This window comes from Mesoplodon mirus (genome assembly GCF_964341445.2).
Source record: "Mesoplodon mirus genome assembly, chromosome: 11".
Taxonomy (NCBI): domain Eukaryota; kingdom Metazoa; phylum Chordata; class Mammalia; order Artiodactyla; family Ziphiidae; genus Mesoplodon; species Mesoplodon mirus.
In genome coordinates this window covers 11,379,530-11,393,728 of record NC_138987.1, presented here as the reverse complement: position 1 = coordinate 11,393,728, position 14,199 = coordinate 11,379,530, and the positions used below count along the sequence as shown (strand labels likewise).

Here is a 14,199-nt window from a genome sequence, read left to right as displayed (position 1 = left end):
AAATATAATGATAATAAATGTATTTATTAAAAGAAAATTATTTCTTTTTTACCATTAGTATATTTCTAATGCTAAATCTTTACCCTCCTACTAAATGGATTTTGAAAGATTAATAGATAATGAGTTTTCTTTTTTCAGAATATCTCATGTTTTTAACCAATAGGTTATATGGCAATATTTGGTAACATATAGGTTATATGAAGACATTAACTAAAAATAACCAATAAAGTGTTAGAATTAAAAATAAAAATTCCCTTTGCAAAAATAAAGTATTTCATCAGGTGAAGAAATATTTGGTTTGACCACATATTTTTCATAATATCGAAATTTTGTCTTTTCAGATAACCATGCTTTTAGAATCATGTTCCTTTTTGGAAATTTTAATCAAGAAAACTGGCTATTTATTCACCATTAGGATGGTAGAAACCTAATAGTAGAATCGTTTTTATTTTAACCTCTAGAACTTTTCCTTTTACTGACATTCTGTGTATATTTTTTCTAAGAAAATTCAAACCAGAAAGACAAAGGACATTAGTGAAAACCTAATACCATTTGACCTTGTCACATTAGCCCTGGGCATAAAAAAGATATAAATTTCAAAGACGACAAAAAGCAAAAGATTTGTACAATGAGCAGCCAATGGGTAATAGTTTCCACTTTCTGCTCCTACTTAGAGTCTCACTGGAAGTAGAAAGGCTTATGAAGCTGGAAAGTCTTCCAGTTAGAACTCCGCTGAGAAAAACTTAAAACAGTCACATGTCCTAATGAAAATTTAAAACAGAAGTCAGGATGAAACACGTATTTCAAACAATATGTACTAAGTATCATTCTTTATATGTATTTCATTTGTTGGAAAAAAGCATATGGGCACATAATTTCTTCCTCGTGATGAAAGTATTTATTAAAAATTAAAAGAAAAACACATACAATTTAAAAGACATACCACACACAAATCCAAATATCACATTTATAAAATTCTTCTCAGGTTTTCACAATGTATTGACATACATTTTCCTTTTGGGTAATCATTAAAATCCTATAAAATAGGTAAGGTAGGTGTTACCACCCCTTTTACAAGTGAAAAAACTGAGGATCAGGTAGTGAGAAAAGAGTTAATCAGTGTCAACTGACAGATAAGTTGTAGATTCAGAATTCAAACCCAGATCTGTTGACCCTGAGCTTTATCAAACCTAAAATAGTTCTTAAAAAGTCAATGCACATGTAAAAGCTTAACATAAAATGGGTAATTTCTACAGTTAATGATATTAGCTTATGGTGAAAAAGCCCAAGTTTGAAGATAATTTTTCACTACAATTTTAGGAAATAATTTCACTACTCTATACGTTCATTTCTATCAATCACATTTCCCTGGTGTCCTCAGGACTTATTCTTTCATCCTACTGGAAATGGTAGGAGGTTACTTGTGCAAAGAGCTTTGAGAGACCCATTAAAAATATCTTCAAATATAAATGACAATATTATTAAAAATTCAAAATAGCATATATTATATAATAATTTCACCACTTTTTTATATAGCTAGGTTCAACAAATTGTTATTTTACATCTAAGAGTTTTTTTGAGGGTCAGGACATATGGTACTCAGTTTTGTATCCCCTAAAATGGCAAACACCACCTCAATATCCAAATGTTATAAAGCTAAACAAACAAAATTATAAATATGGATTATTTGGTTTAAGTATCCCAGTTATTGTTATCAACTCTAAAAACTTTTTAATAGTCCAGTTTATTATAATATTATAAAATTCCTGGTCATATCAGATTGATATGAGAAACAAGGCACATCATATTGATAGGGCAAAAGTCTATCAGCTAGTGTTAATTTTAATTTTTAAAAGCAGAATATTTCTTTGATGGCATAAATTGTCCAAAGAAATAAAGGCATTATTTCTCAAAAGATGTTCTTGATTTAAATATTTTCTAAATTCTTTAAAAATTATTATGCTTATCAATGTGGCTTGAGATCTAGTTCTATAAAATATACTAGATATGTTAATTACTGAGTGATTTACTTCATATGTCCAAAGCATACCTGAGTATTTCTATTGAAGTTGTATTTCTTACCTGAAAAATATTGTGAAAAGATCCAATAAGTTTGTGATGGCCCAAATTACTTTAGTATTATCTGACAGCGCTGTTCGGGGTAAATATCCTTTTAAAGACAAATCAACTTTCATATTTTAGATGTGATTAAAATAATTTGAGGGAATTTAAAAATACAGATTCAGTTTTTGATCTGTCAAATAGTAGAATTATTTAATAGGTGTAAGTTAAATCATTTAGGACATATATGCTCAAAGGATGAGCACTATTGTGACAGAAATTGAGAGAAAACTACGTTTGGGAGGGGACAGGTACATATATATTAACACTGAGTTGTCTTGTTCACTTGTTTTGCAAGAATTGTATAACTCACAGAAGCAACTTCTTGTTAAAGATAGCTCCTTTCCCCTACTCCTTGTGCCTTTGATGAACAAATTAATCATATTAGGGTGAATAGGTCTCAATGAAATATTAAACAGAGGGAGACATACACATATTGTGCTCCTGTTTTGGTTTTAGACATTTATTCTCTGCAAAGATCCAGATGTTTGGTGGTTTTAAATGGATCTTCTGTGGCAGGTACCCATATCAACTTAATGTTAAGGTATTTTTTTTTAAGTGTTACGTTATATCCTTAGGGAAATCAAATTTAAATCAATCTTAACAGTTACAAAAAGACATGCAAGTTGAGAGCAGATTAAAAATCTTTCTTCCAGGACTTAATAAGTACCATTTGAGAGAATGAGACATCCTTCTGAATTAAATTAACTACCTCCTGTATTTTCCAAGAACTATATCTTTACAAATATAAACAAACCTGCCCTGAGAGATTTCCATAAGTACATTTTTGAGAAGAAACAAAATGAGTAAATAAGTGACAATTAAAATTCTACTAAAATTTGAGGATATGTCAATACACTTTAATTTTTTTAATTCTATGAAGTTATATTTATAATTTATGTCCAATTTATTGTAATGTACATTCCTTGAATTACTGGAAACACCTAACAGCTTTTCTACTTATTATGAAGATCACACATTTTGTTAATCATTCACTGCATTTAAGCTTAATTAAGCAAATTATATTTTTACCTGTTTTGAGAGATACTCAGGATTTGTAGTAAAGGCAGCCAATATGAAGAAAATGTTTCCACACTTGAAATGTTGTTATCATCCAAGTGCAATTCTCTTAGAAGAACATGATTCTCCAAGGATGGAAGCTATATTTAAATTTGGGTTATTAGCTTATATTAAGCAAAATATTTTTGTCATTTAGCCAAATTTAAAACAATAAACCTACCAAAACTAACAACAGACATATTCTGGTAAACAGCATATCATAAATCAAAGTATAATATTATGAGAATTTTAGTATGAATAAAATTTCCAATAATGATTTTCATAGTTAGCATTTTTTTAATACTTTGTGACAAATTTTAATTAGAATTTCAGATAAATTTGGTCCCACTTACACACTGAATCATAACTGAAAAGTTATGATTATATATAAAAAAGTAATGTTAAATTAGATTTCTTATAAAATATTGTAATTATGTTGAACATGTTTTAAATAGTGAAAAGTATATAATAGTTTAAGCTGGAAATCAAATACAGCTGATAAGTAAAAAGAATAAAAGTTAAAAATGCATTTAAAATGTATGATTGATATTTCTAGCAAAAGAAAAATGCTGTGTTAATCACAGAAATCAATTAATTCAAAGGAATTACCTCACTTAGATAATTTCCCTGTAACTTCAGTATTTGGAGCAATCCACAGTTTTCAATGCCCTCAACTTCAGTAAGATGATTATGTGAGCAATCCAGGTATATAATGGTAGGTGTATCACAAAGACCTTTTGTACTAATTAACTGATTATGGTCCACAATTAGTTGCTGAAGATTTTTCAACGATTCTAAGCCACCTGCAAGAAAAAAATTTCCATGATCACTTTATCATACATTCATCCAGACTCTAGACTTTCAATTTTTTTCTAAATAACTACATCTTTTTATTTCTAATATTCCTAATGACAAGACTTAGCCCAATTTCCTGGTGAAAAATGTGTAAGTGTAAAATGTATTATTATTTAAACTTGTGCCTAAGAGACGTATTTTTGAATGACTTAATTATATATCACTTCAAAATTGAACAAAATACTAGAAGTCATACATTGGGCGCTGAATGTTTTATTTTCAGTTGACAATGGAACAAGGGAGAGGGAGGAGTCATTGAAAAAATAACAGTTTTCAATTCAATTCCAGGGTCTTTGAATTTTCAATGCTTGGTTAAGATTGTTGCAGAATGTAATTACAGAATGTAATTGCAGAATACAATTTTTCTACCATTGAAATATCTACCTTAGATTCACAAATGAAGTAGGTGCAACTGTATTAAAACCAATAAAATATTAGTATATTCTTCTGGTATTATAAGATTGTCACAAGTGGCCTCCTTTTTTACCCAGATAAACTTAAAATCAATATGATTCCAATCTAAAAACTATCAGAGGAGCCTTAGACTATAGCTCAGTGGCCATAAAAAAAAAACAACTGAGGAGGTTGTTTAAATAAGTCATCATAGTTAGCACTGGAAAGAGATGCTGAGGAAGTCTGTAAAAATTTCATGGAAGATATTAAAAATCTAGAAAATTTTATTAGATTGAATATTGGACTACATATGTTCTCTGTAGTTACTACCCTGTGTAATATTAGGTTACACACTGAAGAAAGGTAAAGGATTTGGTACAAAAGCTAAAAATTAAAGGAAATAGCACATAAAGCAGAACAATTGGGAGAGGAAAAGGCAGATGAGATTCTGTGATGGTGGGAGTGATTAGTAAAGGTACATTTTACAATTATCAAAGGCTTTTTTATTTACACTAAATTATATATGGTCAACAGTGTGAGTCAGAGTGGGAAAAGGAGTATGAAGAGGCCACTGCTTGACAAGTAGTGAATCAGCCAAAGACTTTTGCTAGAGGCATCCACGGAGTAAGCAGGATGAAAGCCACAGTGCAGTGGAAGTGAAGACAGTGAGTGTAGACTACTTTTTAGATATTTGACAATGGAGAGAAGATCCTCCAAAGTCCTTAAAATGGAAACCCTATCTCTGAACTCATCCTCTGCTACTGTCCCCTTCTCTTGGTTCATTCTAACATGCTGACCTCCTGGCTGTTCCCTCGAACATGTCACACATGTTTCCACCTTAGGGCTGCCTACATATGTAAGAAACAACCATCGGTGTGTGACATGTTAGGCTAGGAGGAATTAAATAAAGTTTATCAGCTAACTTCAGGTATTAAGACACCATGATTATCAATCGATATACAGAGAAGTTACACTTATCTATTCAACAACCCATCAGAGATTCCAATCTAGTGAAATTATCATGATTTCAAGCCTCAGATACTAAGGAATCTTTGACTGAGCAGTTCTACTTCTAGGAATCCATTATATACTAACACACACACATACACACAACTATGAAGTAATATATAGATAAATTCCTTGCCATATTATTTAAACAAAGAAATGGAGAAAAGTTAAATGTCTATCAGTAGTGAATAGTTAAATAAATTATGGAGTATCTATCAAATGAATATGTATAATCTTCAACATGAAGTAGTCTGACATAGAAGTATGTGCATGATGTACTACTGTATGTAAAACCTAAGTTGCATACATAGGCTTTTAGCTATTGAATATACCTGACTTTCAATCTACACATCTATTAATTGTATTGCATAGAACAAGGTCTGGATTGATTTGTAAGCAACTGTGAACAGTGGTTACTACTGCAAAGTAAGAAAGAGAACGGGGTAAGCAGAGAGAGAAAGTTTCACTGCTTACATTGTATACTTCTCTATTTTTAAAATTTTTAAATGAGAATGCACTTCTTGTATAATATTTTTAAAACAATATATTTGAAAAAAATCAGAGCAAGTACTGAATAGAACTGTTATGCTGTATTTATTCCTGACCACCACCATCACCAAATGGTTATTGAACTGAAGAAAAATGAGAAAACCTGATGCTGTCATCCATCAGAAGGGTTTGTTAGATAACCAAAGTGTGGGAACACTGTACATAGACAGGGGGGCATACCTCTTAGATTTTAAGATCAAAGGTTTAAAGGGAAAAGTGAGATGGAAAGTAGATCTTTCAGCCTCACTGAACCTTGATATGATGGCAGTCCTGTTTGATGGCTTCATTGCAACCTCAAGAGAGACCCTGAGCCAGAACCACCAACTAAGGCAATTCCAGATACCTGATCCACAGAAAATAGGAGGTAATAAATGTCTTTGGTTTTAAATTGCTAAATTTGGGGGTACTCTGCTTCACCAAAGTATATAACTAATATAGTAAGGATCCTATTCGGAAGAAAACATGAGAAAGAAGAAAATATGTTTGAAAATGTTTTGGGCTAGGGAAAAACATTTACAGAAATTTAATGTAACAAGAATTCAAAGATACTAAAATAACAGATGTAGGTAAACAAATGGACCAAAATAACACCATGACAGAACTAAAAAATAATTTAGAAAAAATGTTGTACAGGACAGATAGCTAAAGATTGAGTTGCTCACAAGAAGAGATAATCACACTGAGAACAAAATGTGAAGAAACAGAAGATAAAGCAGCAAGATTACGGTAATTAAATAAAAATAGACATAACAGATAAAGTCAATCAAAATATGGATCATCCATGATTGAAAAATAGAACCAAACCAAAAAAGTGTTCGAATATATAGAAAACAAAAATTTTCAGAAATGAAGAAATAACAATCTATAGTTTGAAAAGGACATTATATTCCACAAAAAAACTTATGTGGGTTTATTGACAATAAGACGTCTTGCTAAATTTATTAATCAAGGACAAAGAAAATACTATTCAGGTATCTGGGCAGAAACCAGTTTTGGGGGAGTAAAATCAAGTTAGCCTCTAGTTTAACCACAGCAACACACAATATCAAAATGCAACGAAGCAATGTCCATGAAATATCAAGTGAAAATGTGACCCAAAAATAGAATGAACAGCTATATTTTCATTCAAGTATGAAGGCAACTGACAGATACTCTTCAATGTGAAAGAATTCAGGGAATATAGCATCCACTAGTCCTTCTTTGAAAAATAAGATGTAAAAAGAGTTAATGAACTATGTAATCCAGACAAGCAGGAGATGAAAGAAGCAGTTTGTCATTTAAAAAAAGACTGGTATTGGGCTTCCCTGGTGGCGCAGTGGTTGAGGGTCCGCCTGCCAATGCAGGGGACATGGGTTCGTGCCCCGGTCCGGGAGGATCCCACATGCCGCGGAGCGGCTGGGCCCGTGAGCCACGGCCACTGGGCCTGCAGTCCGGGGCCTGTGCTCCGCGACCAGGGGTGGCCACAGCAGTGGGAGGCCTGCGTTCCACAAAAAAAAAAAAAAAAAAAAAAAGACCGGTATTGACCCATTTTCATACAGATCTAATGCTGCCAGAGGAGATAAGATAGAGTCATAAATCCTGATTTGATGTCATAAATCCTGATGTGAAAAACAAAAATTGTGAAGGGAAAAGAAGATTGGAAAAAGTGTAAATATCCTTATTTATTCTATTTTCTTATAGAGGAGTTAGTATTGCCTAAAATAGATTAATCAAAGCACATCTTTTTATAAATCACTGAACAACAAAAATATTATAATTGAAAAAATTATTAGGGGGGGATGGAATTGTAAATGAGATAATTTTATCATTTGTAGTATGAGGAAGCTAACAGTCTAAAATTTTGAAATCAAAACATTTTCATATAATTTCCTGCTCTATTGCTTAGCAATGTTTTCATGAGCTTTTAAATATGTCCCATCTTAGCAAACTGCAGGAAAATTTGCTGAAAATGAATGTTTCCAACCAGTAATTCACGTGTGTATGATTTTTGATCATCGAAAGATTATTCTATGATACCTTAATATATTTCAACAATTGATTACTTTATAAATCACTGTACTTTTAAAAAATTCAAGTTGAAATTCTATGTCAGTAGTGATAAAGTTTTGACTGCATCATCTCAAAAGAAGTACTAAAAAGTTAACTGTTACTTTACTATTAGAATATAAAATATATGCCTAGAGCCCATCTCTTTATATATACCCTAATAATCACAGGTATTATTAAGCTTTGTCTCATGTTTAATTAAACTTTACTTAATTACCTAAACCTTCTTTAACTAAACTGTACCCTAAGTACATTTATTTATATAGAAAAAGTTGGCATCATTGCCTGAATTGTTATAGATCATGTTCATTCAAGTGATTTCTTATTTTGATCACATTTTTTTCATAAATATGCCTCCTTCATAAAGGAGGACTTTTTTTTTTTTACCATTTTATATTTGTTATTCCTCAAAGAGTTTTGAATTTCTATTCAGGTGTTAGCTATGCTTATTAGAGTTTTATTTTCTTAATAGTTATATGTGACATTTTTTTCTAATTTCCTGAAATAATAGGCATGAAGTATCTTTTCTGTTAACATATGTAAAGCATTTACAGTTTCCACACTTCTACAAGAAATATGAAAATCTGTATTTTGCAAAAATAGCTTTACTTGTAATATAAAACTCATAACTCATTCTACAAGTCCTAAGACTGTGTTGTGTCCTCATAGAAATAGAAAAAGGATATAGACAGAATCTCTGCTCAAGTATCATTTACTTGATAAATTCAACTAGAATATTTTTTTAAATTATGACATGTACAATTATTCATGATTTATTAAGTGAATAAAGTTAATTACAAAAAATATTATAGTAGTGATTTTTAAAATGGATAGAAAACAATCTGGAAAGCTCACCAATACTGGCTATATCTGGATGGTGGGAATATGGCTTATTATCTTGTCATTTCACATCATAATTTAGAGACAATAAGCATATATTAGTTGTGTAGATTAGATTAAAAGTTACTTAGAAAAAATACAAAATTCCATTTTCAGAAATTTCTGCTCAGATACTGTGGTCTTCACCCCTGAAAATAACTAAAAACAGTAATTACATTTTTTAAATGTTTTCAAATGAGCTGTTAAGAAACCAAAGAATTCTTAGTCCAAAATCTAAATACATATGGTAGGCAAAGAGAAGCAAGCAGAACAGTAAAGCCAGTTTTCAGTGCAAGAAAACTTGTTAAATCTGGTGAATATGAAGATCAATTTCTATACCCTCACAGTTTGAGGAAACAAAACTTAAAATTCACCAATAGGAGGCAAGTATGACAGACAATTCCAAGTAAACCTGGACCCCAATCAGCTACACCCAACTGAAGACAGGAAATTAAACTACCTATCTCAATCTCAGTAAGAGGGGAAAAAAATCCTCCTTTAAAATAATAAATACAAGCTGACTCTCCCATAGGTTTATGGCTCAAATTCATTTTCATGGTAATCAGAAAACTTCCACCAATAATGTAGCACAAATCATTCTAGATTGTTTGTGTCCTTCTGCATCTGAAAAATCTCTAAAGAACAAAATTTAATCTCATAACTAGGAATAATCAGAAAGCTTAAATTCCAAGGGAAATAAACAGGTGACAAAAAAAAAATCACATGAAAAACACAAAGAAATAAGATGCCGTAAGTAAGAGTTAGCAGAAATAACAAATCCCAGCAAAACCAGACCCATGTGAAAATCAGAATTAATTCAAATTAAAAACTCAATGACCAGGATTAACAGAAAGTCAGAATTTTTCACTGGAATATAGGTATACAGAAAGTAACTAGAGGCAGCAAAAAAAGACAGAAAGATAGAATATAGGAAATATGGAGGCAAGAGTCAGAAAATCTAATATATGTGTAGCGTTTCAACAAAATGAGGAAGAAAAAAGCTTTTTGAAGAGATAATGGCTAACAGATAAAATTTTAAAGTGAAAATCACATATTCAATAATTGCATCAGACCCTAAGAGGATGAATTAAAAAGAAATCCATGCTTAGACACATCAGAATAAAAATTCATAACAGGAATAACAAGAAAAAAAATACTTGAAAAGACATAGAAAATACCTTCAAAGTTTCCAAAATTTAACACAGCTGACTTCTTAAAGCAACAGTGAAAGTAAAAAAGTAACGGAATGATATTTACGAATTACTGAAAGAAAATAAACTTCAATTTATAAAAATACACCCAGTTAAATTATGATTTAACAATGAATGTTAAGTAAGCACATTTACAGAAAAATTATCTTCCATAAACTAGTTCTTTTACTAGAGGAAATTTTAAAGGATCTATATCAGGAAGAAGAAAAGAGATCCAAGATCTTAAATGAAAAGGCTAACAGGCATAAAAGCAATAAATATGGGCAAATATGATCAAACTTTGACTGTATAAAATAACCATAATGTATAGCTTGAAGAGTTAAATAAAAATACATTTAAGGGCTTCCCTGGTGGCGCAGTTGTTGAGAGTCCGCCTGCCGATGCAGGGGACATGGGTTCGTGTCCCGGTCCGGGAAGATCCCACATGCCATGGAGTGGCTAGGCCCGTGAGCCATGGCTGCTGAACCTGCGCATCCGGAGCCTGTGCTCCGCAACGGGAGAGGCCACAACAGTGAGAGGCCTGCGTACCAAAAAAATAAAAAAAATAAATAATAATAATAATATACATTTTTTAAATCCTGAAAAACAAACACATATAAGTCAGGAAATTTGAGGTAAAGACACCAATTAACTTGAGATAAATTGAGTATATTTTATAATTTCTACGGTGACCACTAAATAAAGTATATAACTATCAAAAGATTGAGACAAAAGAGAAAATGAGGGGGGAAATACCAAATAAGTCAAAAGAAGACAAGAGAAGGGGAAAATAGAAAATGTAGCAAAGGCTTTCTGTTTACAGTAAAGACGGACTAGGTAATGAGAAAACAAATATAAACATAGCTGCTGAAGGCATTTAAGAACTAAAATGGTATTATAGAATAAGAGGATTAAGTTCTAGAAGAAATGAGGTGAACACATTATTCAGGATATCTATTAATTCTGAGAAAGGAAAGCTTGCGGCATCAGGGTGTCAAAATTTGGGCTCCAGAGCTCTCAGCAAAAGAGGCCTAACAAATCCCTACCTTACTTTTGGTTGGACCTCTATGTGCTACACATTAATCCAAATATGGAATAGCTCCCAAGGTACTGAAGCCAAGCTTTAAATAATATCAATAGCAAAACATGGATTTAGCTGCACATAGATCACTAATGCTTGCAGTTTTAAACAATAAAGACCTCTGAAGGAAAATAATAACATCATAGCCTCAAACTGATTCTATAGTTTTGTTTTTCTTAGTATTTTCTGACTGTAAAGTGACAAAAAACTAAGCAAGGAAATAACATCATGTGAACAAAAATCAAGAGAACAGATAATAGAAACTATCCATAGGGTATCCAGATAATGAAGTTACCAGACACAGAAATTAACAAAACTTTGTTGAACATATTAAAATTGGAAACTTACATATTAGATACTATAAAAATGTGAATTGAACACTAAATAAAAGAAGCAAATAAAAGTTCTAAACTTGAAAATCTACAACTACAAACAAGACTTTCATGAATGGATTGGACATTATATTAGACACAGCTGAAAGGAGAATTAGTGAACCATAATTTGAGTCACAAGAAAACATCCAAAATGATGCATAGAGATGCAAAAGAAATGTAAGAGAATTATAAAAGCATAAGGGGATTATAGAATATAGTGGGAATATATATCTGGATCTAGATCTATAGGTAAGTAGGTAGCTCAGAATTTTTCAACACTGAATAAAGATGCCAAGCCACTGATTTAAGAGGCAAAATGAATTCAAGCAGGGTGAATACTAAGGTAACCACAGTAGAAACATCAGAGTAAACTGATGAAAACAATGGCCAAAAAAATATGTATCTTAGAAGGGGAAAAATAAATTTTCTTCTAAGGATCAACCATTAGGTTGTTGCACATCACCCTAGGCAAGGAAAGCTATAATAAAATAAAATCCATTCACAATGCAGAAAATGCATGCCAAATGGTAAGTATATATCTCAAAATACATAAACAGAGATATGTGTGTGTGTGTATGCATATTCTTCAGGTGAAAGGAATATCACAGATGAAACGTAGAATAAAGATCAATGGAAAGGTTTAAAAAATGGATCAATCCAAATGATATTGTCTTTATAAAATAATAATGTCTTAAGGCATTTGAAACACACATATAGGTACATATATACACATGCAGAGTTACAATACTCAACAACAATAGCACATTAAGTTGGAAGGGAGTAAATAAAGTTTAAGCTTTCTAAGACCCTAGAATTGCCTTGGAAAAGAGGAGAAAGTGCTACTGTTGGTGGGAATGTAAATTGATACAGCCACTATGGGGAACAGTATGGAGGTTCCTTAAAAAACTAAAAATAGAACTACCATATGACCCAGTAATCCCACTACTGGGCATATACCCTGAGAAAACCATAATTCAAAAAGAGTCATGTACCACAATGTTCATTGCAGCACTATTTACAATAGCCAGACATGGAAGCAACCTAAGTGTCCATCGACAGATGAATGGATAAAGAAGATGTGGCACATGTATACAATGGAATATTACTCAGCCATAAAAAGAAATGAAATTGAGTTGTTTGTAGTGAGGTGGATGGACCTAGAGTCTGTCATACAGAGTGACGTCAGTCAGAAAGAGAAAAACAAATACCATATGCTAACACATATGCATGGAATCTAAAAAAAATGGTTCTGATAAACGTAGGGGCAGGACGGGAATAAAGACGCAGGAGTAGAGAATGGACTTGAGGACACGGGGAGGGGGAAGTGTAAGCTGGGATGAAGTGAGAGAGTGGCATGGACATATATACATTACCAAATGTAAAATAGCTAGCTAGTGGGAAGCAGCTGCATAGCACAGGGAGATCAGCTCGGTGCTTTGTGACCACCTAGAGGGGTGGGAGGGAGACACAAGTGGGAGGGGATATAGGGATATATATATACATATAGCTGATTCACGTTGTTGTGCAGCAGAAACTAACACAACAATGCAAAACAATTATACTCCAATAAAGATGTTTAAAAAAAAAGAAAAAAGAGAGGAAAGTGCTAAATAAACTTAGATTTGGTAAATAAAGAAGGCATGATGTAATATCTATAGTAAACAAAAAGGATAGTAAAATAATATAAAAATGGTAATATGATAGAAAAGAAAAATGGAATAATTTAAAATCTCAACCAAAAGAAGGCAAGATAAAAAAAAAATAAAGAACAAGAACAAATAGAATCAGATAGTAAGAGAGTAATTTTAAACTCAAATATATCAATAATTGAACTTTATTGATTACACTTAATTATTAGGGACTAAAGGTTACAAATCAAAGCTTGAATTTGTCAGGCAGCCTAGATAAAACAAGAACAAAAACAACAAATTTTTATGTTACATTACAAAAATTCCAAAAATAGAACTTGTAGAAATATTGTAAGTAAAAGGACAGAAAAAGATGTGTTATGTAAATATTAAAACAGTAATTCTCAAAGTGTGGGCCAGTGTCCCCATCCTGAGATACCTTTAAAGGTTCCATGGAGTCAAAACTACTTTCATAATAATTCTAAGAGGTTATTTGCCTTTTCCACTCCCATTTGCTCAAGAGTGTAGGGTGGAGTTATCCAGAGAACTACATGAGGTGTGATACTGTAGTAAATTGAACGCAGAAGGAAATACGGAAATCCAGCTGTCTTGTGTTAAGCTAGACATTAAAGAGATTTGCAAATATGTGTAACAATGACCCTTTTCTCACTGTACCTTTTTGTTTAAAAAATACACTTATTATTCTAAAACTGTTAGGAATGCAAAGGCTTTATTGTCTTAAACTTTGAATTAATAGAAAAATTTTGTTTTTTCCTAATGCAGTAAATATTGATAGATATTACCCACATAAATGAAAGCTGTCTGAAGGAGGTCCGCAATAACTTTTAAGAGTGTTAGAAAGACCCTGAGTCCAAAAAAAAGCTGGTTTGATTATGTCAGACACAGAAGACTAAGGCAGAAAACTTTTAATACAGTTGAAAAGGGACATTTAAAAATGATAAAATTGGTCAATTTAACAGAAACATATAACAGTTATAAATTTGTGTGCACCAAAT

General features: G+C 31.8%; 1 protein-coding gene across 1 annotated transcript in view; it reads right to left on the bottom strand.

Annotated features, from left to right (window-relative positions):
* LRRIQ1 (leucine rich repeats and IQ motif containing 1) overlaps positions 1 to 14,199 on the bottom strand; it is a 186,618-nt gene that overhangs the window by 132,780 nt on the left and 39,639 nt on the right. The window contains exons 12-13 of the mRNA XM_082636012.1: positions 3,790 to 3,983; positions 3,154 to 3,281 (exon numbers count right to left, since the gene is read on the bottom strand). Coding sequence (XP_082492138.1) covers positions 3,154 to 3,281; positions 3,790 to 3,983 — 322 coding nt within the window. The remainder of the gene's footprint in view (positions 1 to 3,153; positions 3,282 to 3,789; positions 3,984 to 14,199) is intronic.